General features: G+C 49.0%; 1 protein-coding gene across 1 annotated transcript in view; it reads left to right on the forward strand.

Moving 5' to 3' along the window:
• Fntb (farnesyltransferase, CAAX box, beta) overlaps window positions 1-8,848 on the forward strand; it is a 66,791-nt gene extending 57,943 nt beyond the window's left edge. The window contains exons 10-12 of the mRNA XM_005343236.3: window positions 1,951-2,062; window positions 3,348-3,462; window positions 7,473-8,848. Of these exons, the coding sequence (XP_005343293.1) occupies window positions 1,951-2,062; window positions 3,348-3,462; window positions 7,473-7,604 (359 nt within the window). The 3' untranslated portion in view covers window positions 7,605-8,848. The remainder of the gene's footprint in view (window positions 1-1,950; window positions 2,063-3,347; window positions 3,463-7,472) is intronic.
• The last annotated feature ends 1,020 nt before the right edge of the window (window positions 8,849-9,868 follow it).

The following is a 9,868-nucleotide window of genomic DNA, read 5'->3' on the forward strand; positions in this document are numbered from 1 at the left end:
TAGCCATGTTTACTGCCACAACTCTATGGCATTTCAAGGTCCCTGCCAGCAAGTAAATTGCAGCATTATGTCCACAGACAACACTCAAGTCTTCTCTCTGTAGTTGGCCCTCCTGCCTCAAACAGTCAGAGTTTGCCCTGGCAGGATGGCCCAGAAAGCTGGCATTTTTAAACGGCACAGCTTTTTTCCTGCTACAGCTGAAAACCGAAAAGCATGCATTCAGCTTTTCATCAACACCGTTTAAGTGTTTCATGGCAGGATCTCTTAAAAGAGCTGCTAGGTTTTGCAGCTAAAGCTGAATCAGGAAGCCTCAGCGTTTGCTTGCCTCTAGCAAGCAGAGCAGAACCGAGAAATTGTTGCTACCAAGAAAACATGCTTTATTCTTTCTCAAGCTTTCTTAGGCTTTCAGTGGATTCAGTTGTCCACACGTCTGGGCGCCATTTTGTTGGGCTCCAAAATGTAGTGGCGTAAATGAATGCAGACAGATTGTAAAAATATATACAGCTTTAATGAGGAAATAGACTTACAGAACCACTGTTCCCACGGAGACCAGGAAAGCAGAAGCGAGCTCTGCGAGCACACTCGCCAGATTTATAGGTAAATATTAGCCCAAGGCGGACACGCCCCCTAAGGGGCAGGACTTATCCCTACAGTGTGTGTGTGTGTGGTTTGTGGGTGCCTGCGGGGGTCAGATTCCCTGGAGCTAGAGTTATAGGAAGTTGTCAGTCACCTGACAGTGGGTTCCAGGAACCAAACCAGGTAGAGACCCCTGAGCTGTATCACCGGCCTCCTGTCTGTCATTACCTTTTAAAGAGTGTTTGTGGGCTTGGAAAGATGACTCGGTGGTTAGGAGCACTGGCTGCTCTTCCCGAGGACCTGAGTTCATTCATTCCCAGCACCTACATGGTGGCTCACAGCCATCTGTAACTCCAGTTCCAAGGGTCTGATGCTTTCTTCTGCCTCTGAGGGCCCCAGGCACCAGGCGTGCACATGGTAAACATACATAATGACACACATGTAGGCGAAACACCCAGACACATAAAATAAAATAAATGCATATATTTGCAGCTGAGAGTATGTCTCAGTGGTAGAGAGAAATTGCCTTGAGTGTGTGAGCTTACATTCTCTTCGTTCACTGTTTGTGTTCATATTAGACTTTTGTAAATTTTACCCAGAGGTTTTGATACCCACCCTAGGATTTATATACCTGTATCTATGAGATTTTATGCACTGCTCCTTTTCTTGATTACCTTGTACACCTGCTTAAATGAGATGTTTCACCCCTGTTTGCAGTGATGGTTATGGAAGTTTATGCTTACGTGTTATATGAAAAACATATGGTTATAGAATTATAATTGTAACTATATAGGGGAATGCAGAAGAACCAGGGTGGTGCGCTCCTTCCCTGCTAGGTAACCGTGTGACCCACAGTATTCTCTCACTGTATTGGCTGAACTTGAGAATGAAGGCGCCCAGGGCTAGGGATGTAGCCCAGGGATGGAGTGCTTGCCTAGCCTGCACAAGGTGCTAGATTCATTCGCCAGCATTGAAAGAAAATCATGAAAAGAAAATCAAAGCCCAGGATAACTTTAACGCAGCTCCCAGCTTGCTGGTTGCTTTTGCCTATGCTGTCTTCAGGGACAAATGTCCCAGTCCTGGGCAAGTCTGGGATTTCCTTTTCGAGATGGATTTAGTTCAAGATTAGAAAAGTCAGAGTGAGCAATTTGGCTGTTACCCCCAGTAAGTGTCCCTTAGCTGCTCAAGAGTCTAGTGGGAATGTCCTCAGGACACACTGACCACTGCTGGAGATGGGGACCACTATATCCATGCTGGCTGGTATACTGCATCCGTGTTCAGGAGAGGGCTGTGTGATGAAGCTAGCCGGTGTACCAAGAATGAGTGGATGAGACTAACCACTGATGTCCTTTCGGGTCCTCTGTCCTTTACCAGGTGACCCTGCCCTCAGCATGAGCCACTGGATGTTCCATCAGCAGGCCCTGCAGGAGTACATTCTGATGTGCTGCCAGTGCCCAGCCGGGGGCCTGCTGGACAAGCCCGGCAAGTGAGTGTCTTCTTGGGAATGTGGGAATATGCCGCCTGGCCCATCAACCTGGGGCATCCCTGTCCTTCAGCTGCTTAGCACTGACATTGTTCAGGGAAAGTGCTAGGGTTTAGGCAGCCCCTCCAGTGCCACCGAGCCTTCACTTCTGGCCCCTCAGCTCATATCACCTTCCTGCTCCCCCAGAGAGGCAAATGGATTGCTGCCTTGGTAACTTTCCTTTACTACTTTTGTTTCTTTTGGTTTTTTTCTTTTTTTGAGATGGGGTTTCTCTGTATAGCCCAAGCTGTACTGGAACTCATTCTGTAGATCAGGCTGGCCTTGAACTCAACAGATTCACCACTTGCCTCTGTCTCTGGGATGAAAGGCCTATAATACCATGCCCAGCTTCCTTTAGTGTGGTGTTGTGTTTTCCTTGTTTTTTTTTTTTTAAAACATCAATTTATTCTTTATTGCCAAGATTTATAACAAATTATTTAAAAGTAAAGGCCAATTTTTAGTCCCCATTTAGTTACTTGTTCCATTTCACTCTATGCATACTTAAAGTCAAATGTGTGGTGTTTTCCTTGTTAAGCCCATTAACTAGAACAGGCTGTGGATGGAGATATAGATGAGTGGTGGCGGATTTGCCTAGCATGTATGTCATTCTGGGGTCGTCCTGTGCAAGATAGGACAGCAAAGTAGAGTGGCCTCTGGAGCCAGTGAGTGCTGTTAGCAGACTGTAATCCAGCAACCGTGCTAGCGTAGATTAAATGACTAAATGGGATGTGGTATATTGTGTATGGTAGAGTAAATAAAGAAGGCAACTAGAATCTGAGATGTTCGCTTATGCTAGGCATACAAACACCGCTGCCACCAACCACCACTGCTGCTGCTCAGGGAAAGGCTTGCCCAGCAGATTATCAAGAGGAGTGTGATTGAATTCTAGACATTTGGCGATTTTTCTAGAGAAATACATTAACTTAGTACTACCACTGGCGAACCCTTTCCAGAGGGCTGGGAAGACCAAATGACAGTTCCATGGCTGAGGGTGTCCTGGCTTAGCATGTGGGAAGCCCAGGGTTCCACCTTCATCCCCCCAACAGACAAACAAAACAGAAAGAAAAGACTAGAGTCCCATTGTTCCGCAGGGCTGGGAAATGGGACCTTTAAACCCACTGCTGGGAACAGCCATGCTTCCTCTGGCCCTGTAGAGGAAAGGGTCCAAAGCAGGGCTGCATCACAGACAGGCCTCTGGAGAGGGTAGTAGAGAGGAGACAGGGCTTCTCAGAGCTGTCTGTCCTTGCAGGTCCCGTGACTTCTACCACACCTGCTACTGCCTGAGTGGCTTATCCATCGCCCAGCATTTCGGAAGTGGAGCCTTGCTGCACGACGTGATCATGGGTGTGCCTGAAAATGCTCTGGTAAGGCAGGCAGGGGTTCTGCTATGGAGTGTGTGACCCTAGGAAAAGACCATAGACTCAATCCAATTATAATTCAATGAGTTCATTGGTTAACTGCTAGCAGGATGAATCTCTGAGCCAAATTGGAGATTGCTATGAAGGAAGGGTGTGGGGACGGGGAAAACCAAGTGAAGACTTTCCTCATCTATGCAACAAGTAAAACCTGTTCCCTTCTGCCAAGCGAAGTGATTACAGCAACTCAGAACAATCTTTGGGTATCTGCATAAGCGAATTACAGAAGCAAAATAGCAGGTCGTTATATCAGAACAAGTTGATAGTCATGGCTGTACATTTTTGGGTGGGGGTCACTGAGTCAAGGTTACTGGGAATTTACCTTCCTGGGACTGGAGTCAGCAACAAATGGCTGGGGGGTGCTCGGTGTGTATGCCTCCCCCGTATGGTGGCAGTCTGAGGCTAGGCATGTAGCTCATGGCTTGGGTCCATGCAGAGATGAGTCTGAAGAGCCGTGAGCTCCGCCCCCAGCTCCACAAGAAAAGAACAGGATGCTGCCTGCCATGACCCATGCTACAGCAACCTGGCAGAAGGCGACACTCTGTGCCTAGACATGAGCCCAAGAAGCAAATGCAGCGGAGACCGTCCACGGAGCCACCTGTCACGGCCACCCAGGTTGTGAAGCTCTGCCTCCAGCAGATAGAAATACCGAGTCTTTCCTTTGTTTGCACTGGGGAATGTTTCAAGCTGGAGCTGCAAATGGAGGACAGCCGGCTGAAAAATCATTTCTTTGTCAGGTGCCGCTGTGCCTCTCTGGAGCAGTTCACACTGTAGACCAGGCTGGCCTTGAACTTGTATCAGTTTCCCTGCCCCTGCCTCCTGGGGTAGTTGGGATCGTAGGCTGCCTCTGCTACACCTGGTTCAGCCTCTGGTGGGGCACGCGTGCAGGCGCACATGGAGGCCAGAGGGCAAACTCAGGTGTCATTCCTCAGGAGCTGTACACCTTGTTTTTGGACTTGAGCACCTCCCTGGGACTGGGGTCTTGCCTATTGGGCCAGGCTGGCTAGCCAGTCAGTAAGCCCCAGGAATCTTCCTGTCTGCCTCCCTGGCACTGAGATTGTCAAGTGCACCAACCACACGTGGCTTTTCACGTGGAACCGGAGATCAAACTCAGTCGCCTGTGTTTTCAAAGTAGGTATTTTACTAGCTGAGCCATCTCCTCAGCCCCTCAGTCAAGGTCAGCTCCAAATCTTTCTTAGACACACATGAGGGCCAGTGGGATGGCTTGGTGGGTTCCCACACAAGGCTGATAACCTGAGCTCAGTCCCTGGAGCCCACATTGGAAAGGGAGAATTGATTCCTGCACGTTGTCTTCTGACCGCCATCCGAACGCTATGGCTTGTTTGTGCCCTGCATCACACACACCAAGTAGATAAATAAATAGAAAACTGTTTTTAAGATTGATAGGAATTTTTTATTATAATCTGTTTTTCAATTTGTTTTAAAATATACTGACGCCGGGCAGTGGTGGCGCACGCCTTTAATCCCAGCACTCTGGAGGCAGAGGCAGGCGGATCTCTGGGAGTTCGAGACCAGCCTGGTCTACAGAGCTAGTTCCAGGACAGGCTCCAAAGCCACAGAGAAACCCTGTCTCGAAAAACCAAAATATATATATATATATATATACTGACCTCATGAAATTCCATGGGTAGCTTCCTGCCTCTGCCCCTCCCCACTTTTAGGCAGGGTCTCACTGTGCAGTGCTGCTGGCTGGCAGGCCTAGAACTCTCGAACTCACAGAGATCCACCTGCCTCTCCCGAGTGCTAGGGTTAAAGGTGTTTACTGCAATGTCCAGCTTCCCTCTTTGTCTCTTGGAGATTTTGTACAGGCGGAGGGCTAGGCCTGTAGCTCAGCTGCTGAGTGCTCACCTAGCACGCAGGAAACCCTAGGTCCCTCTATACTGTATAAACCAAGCATGGTGGCGCCCAGCACTTGAGAGGTGGAGGCAGGAGATCAGAAATTCACTCATTCTTAGTTGCAGTCCTTTTAGATGGAGCCCAGCCTAGGATACATGAGACCTTGTCTAAATAAATGAGGGGCTGGCAGGATGGTGCAGCAGGTGAGGGTGCTCGCTGCCAGGCCTCATAACCTGAGCTCACTTTGGTGGAGAAAACCAACTCCACCGACCACATGCTGTCTTCTGACCCTCCCCACACACAGGATGGGTGTGTGGGTATAAAGAAAGCGAAAATCTTATGCAGCTGTATCCTCCTCCTCCTCACGCTCCCAGAGAGGGCCCTGAATACTGCTCTAACACCCTGCCCTGTTCAGACTAAGTTTTTCTGTGATGCAGGGAGATAACGTAATAGAATTGAAATATGACCGGATACTCTCACCCTCAGAAAGAGCTGTGTTCTTTATTCTTAACTATGAACACAGATAGATGTTCACCGTTTTAATAGCTGAAACACTCCCAAGTATCAAAAGAGTGAAGGCTGTCTTGGTGGATGCCCAGTGCTGGCCAGCCCCTGCTCTCTCTGTCATAGCTGTAAGCTTGTTTTGAAAGGAACTTTCAGGCCAGGCAGTGGTAGCACACATGTTTAATCCTAGCACTCAGGAGGCAGAGGCAGGCGGATCTCTGTGAGTTCAAGGCCAGCCTGGTTGACAAGAGCTAGTTTTAGAACAGGCTCCAAAGCTACAGAGAAACCTTGTCTCAAAACAAAAACAAAAAAACCATAAGAAAGAAAAGGAGCTTCCAGATGCTTTTGTGCAGTGCTTTGCCCATTTAAATCCAAAATGCTTGAAAAGCTATAGCTTTCAAGTGTCGTGGCGGCACTCAAAGAGTTTAGAGCCGGGGACTGTGTGTGCACCTGTAATTGCAGCATGGGGAAGGGACATCCTGTCAGAAAGATGGGCTCTTCATTCCACAAAGAATAAAGTCATGTCGTTTGCAGCATGATGGTTGCAGCTGGAAACACAGTAAGTGAATGGAGCAGTCTCAGGAAGGTCCATGGGGTTTCTCTCTTTGTGGGTCCTAGGCTGCATACAGACACATCAAACATACACATATCTATGACATGAAACTAGACATCAAGTTGTCTGTGGGGACAAAGGGGATTTACGGGTGGGGAAGGGGTGCTAAGAGGGAAGGTGGGAATACGGGGGGGGGGGATATGATCAGCATACAGTGCGTTCATGTACAAACTTTAGCTGTTAAAAGTTAGAGTGTTCCTCACCCCTCTCTTCTCCTTTCCTCTTGCACTTTTGATCTGGGCTCCACATGAGAGAAAATGCGGCCTTTCTGTTAGAGGTATTAAGGGAAGGAAGAAGGGCAGTGTGATATATGTACCATGAAATCCAAAGGGGCCACTGTTTGGGGAGAGTTGGGGGACCAGCAGAAGTGGGGGGCCAAGAAGCAAATAAGAACAAATCATAAAGCATACACGAAAATGTCACCATGAAGGCCAGTGTAGTGCACACCTGTGGCGCTACAGGTGAAATCAGGAAGACCAAGAGTTCAAGCCCAGCTTACATCTGAGGCCAGCCTATGCTAGCCAGCCTCTTAAAAACAGAATGAAACGAAGAGAACGCTGTGACAGACTTAGTACTTTGTCTGCTAACTAAAAACAAATTTAGTAATAAACAAATTATGATGCTTAAGAAAAGGTTTTGGAGCAAGAGACATAGCTTAGAGGTGGTCACATACTTAACGTGGGCGGTGCTGCACGTAACAGGTAAAGTCAACGTGGATGTTCCAAAGTCCAGCAAACTCCAGAGTGTGTTTCAGCTAGGCACGAGCATTGCCTGTGTCATTGAAAGTATGTCTTTAATAAGTGGCTGTGCCATGTTCCCTTGTGTGTACTATGACCGGTTTCCAGCGGATATCGGATACCGGTCTTTGCACATTTGGGCCTGGAATAAGCCCCTGTGTGTATCACTCACGCTCCTTTAGTTCCTCGGGTGAATTCCAGCCAACCAAGAGTCACTGGTGACGAACCCGCGTCTCTTCTCTTTGCAGCAGCCCACTCACCCCGTCTACAACATTGGGCCTGACAAGGTGATCCAGGCCACCACACACTTTCTGCAGAAGCCAGTCCCAGGCTTTGAGGAATGTGAAGACAAGCTGACCTCAGATCTGACCACCGACTAGAGGACCGCATGGCTCCCCAGCTCCCCCGTCAGACAAGGTTTCTCCGTCTGGGTAGCTTATGTGAGCCTCGGCCACTGTGGAGTTGTGGTTTCTTTGTCCTTGCCTGTCAAACAAAACAAAGCCAGCAGCTCTGGGTTTGGAATACACAGTGGTGTGATTTTTTTTTAAAAATTATTTTCATACCTGTCAAGCCAAAACTCTGTGAGCCTGTGTAGTGGGGTTGGAGGAGGGCGGTGCATGCTGCGAAGAAGCCACCTCTCCTGGCAGCAAGCAGCCTGGCCCACCATGCTGAAATGGAGGGTGTGAGTATCTCAGCATCGCAGCCACTGCTGTGATGCCCTCCTGCACACCACCTTTCAGTCACCAGATGGTACCCACTCGGTAGAAATGTCAGCTCCGTGCCATGCCAGGGTGGGCTGTGGGCCTGCGTGAGCTCCCTGGGAAAGACCCTTGGGCTACAGCAGTGCCTGTTTGTCTCCTTCACCCCAGTCATCTGCAAAGGACAGCGGCTGGGAATGGAGAAGGGTCTTAGCTTGAGTTCCTCCCGAGCCAGGCATCTCTCCAAGGCCATCTTTGGTGTAAACAAGACTTTTGTCCTAGGTATGATGACTAGACCCAGGTAACCAATTATGATTGGAAAATCAACCTCTAGGCCAACTCTGTGCCAGAGGAAGCAGCCTCTCCCAGAGCCCAGCCCTGCCTCTCCCCATCATGTACTCGAAGAGGCCCTCTTCCTCCTCCGGGCTGTGCTGCAGCCCTGGCTCCTTTATTCCTTTGTTTCCCTCACCCACCCCCAAAACAGTGTTGTCTTTTCTCATCCAAGATATTAACACTACTAAGGTGTTCATCTGAATTGATGACTCAGGATTTATCCCTGCCCTGCCCACTCCAAGCTCACTGAAACTGAATCAGTGCTAGGCAAGCTGGCTGCCGTGGTGATAGTGGTCTTGGGTGGTAGGGCAAGTACTGCCAGTGTGCCGAATCCTGGAGCTGCCTCTGCGCCGGCCCTTTCACAGTCGGCAGGGGCTGAGTTTGGTCACCCATCCACTGCTACAGTCTCAGCCTTCATGTGAGCAGGCAGACAGGAGCTTGGGGGCGCAGCATGAGGCTCTTCCCGAAACCACTGACCATTTGCTGCCTCTGATTCCCTCTTGCTTTGGTGTACTGGACTATGTATTACCTCCTTGAAATAATAAAAGAGTAACATTTTCTATGCTGTTTTTTTTTCTTTTTCTTAAGAAAAAAATTTGGATGTGTATGTGTATATCCATGCTTGTGTGTGTGTGTGTGTGTGTGTGTGTGTGTGTGTGTGTGTGTGTGAGAGAGAGAGAGAGAGAGAATGTGTCTGTAGAGACCAGAAGAGGGTGCCAAATCCCCTGACTCTGGAGTTACAGGTGGTTTTTAGTGGGTTCAGTGTGGATGCTGGGAACCAAATGCAGATCCTCTGGAAGAACAGCAAGTCCTCTTGCCCTCTACACTATCTCTTCTATCTATACCAAGAAAATTCCTTCCAGGTGCTCGTTTGCTTATGGGGATTTCCTGTCTCCTGAATATGAGTGCAATAGAACTGCATTCCCCCTTGGCCACCTTCTCCACACATTGAATTTTGACATCTGTGTTTGTCTCTAACCTGCCCATGGCAGGGACTTCGCTCTGGCATTGCATAGCTAGGGCTGGTGGGTGGACATCCTGGCCATAGGTAGGGGCTGCCGTGGGTATCACTGGAATACCGCCATTACTAGAAGGACTGTCTCACAGGAAGGCCAAGAAAGCAACATTCTGTGGCTTGCCCTTTGGGAAAGGAGACAACCTCAGAGGAAACTCCATCCATGCAAATAACTCGGCTGCATTCTGAATGCAACTCCCACCCTGGCAATGTCTATTCTGCTAAAAAAAAGGGGGGGTTAGGATGCAATCTAACATGTCCAAATGTATTTGTCCACCACTGACAGTAGGAAAAGGCTCAGCACTAGAAGCCTAAAGCACTGCAGTCACTGAGGTCAGGAAACCATTTGGGACTGAGATGTCTTCACCCCCAGGAGCAGGGCCGGGAAGGGCAGGTGGAGCTGGGCAAGAGAGCGAAGAAAGGCTGTGCCCCATCCTGCGTCTCAGGCTTGTGCTGCCTTTCTCTGCTTCCTTCTCTGGAGAGCTTCCCGATTCAGCCTTCAGGTGGCTGGAGAGAAGTCTCAGGTTTGGTTTGATCCATATTTTGTCATGTGGGGCCTCAGGAGAAGACACTACTAACATAGCATTTGACCCCAGGA

Source organism: Microtus ochrogaster, chromosome 1 (genome assembly GCF_000317375.1).
Source record: "Microtus ochrogaster isolate Prairie Vole_2 chromosome 1, MicOch1.0, whole genome shotgun sequence".
Lineage (NCBI taxonomy): Eukaryota > Metazoa > Chordata > Mammalia > Rodentia > Cricetidae > Microtus > Microtus ochrogaster.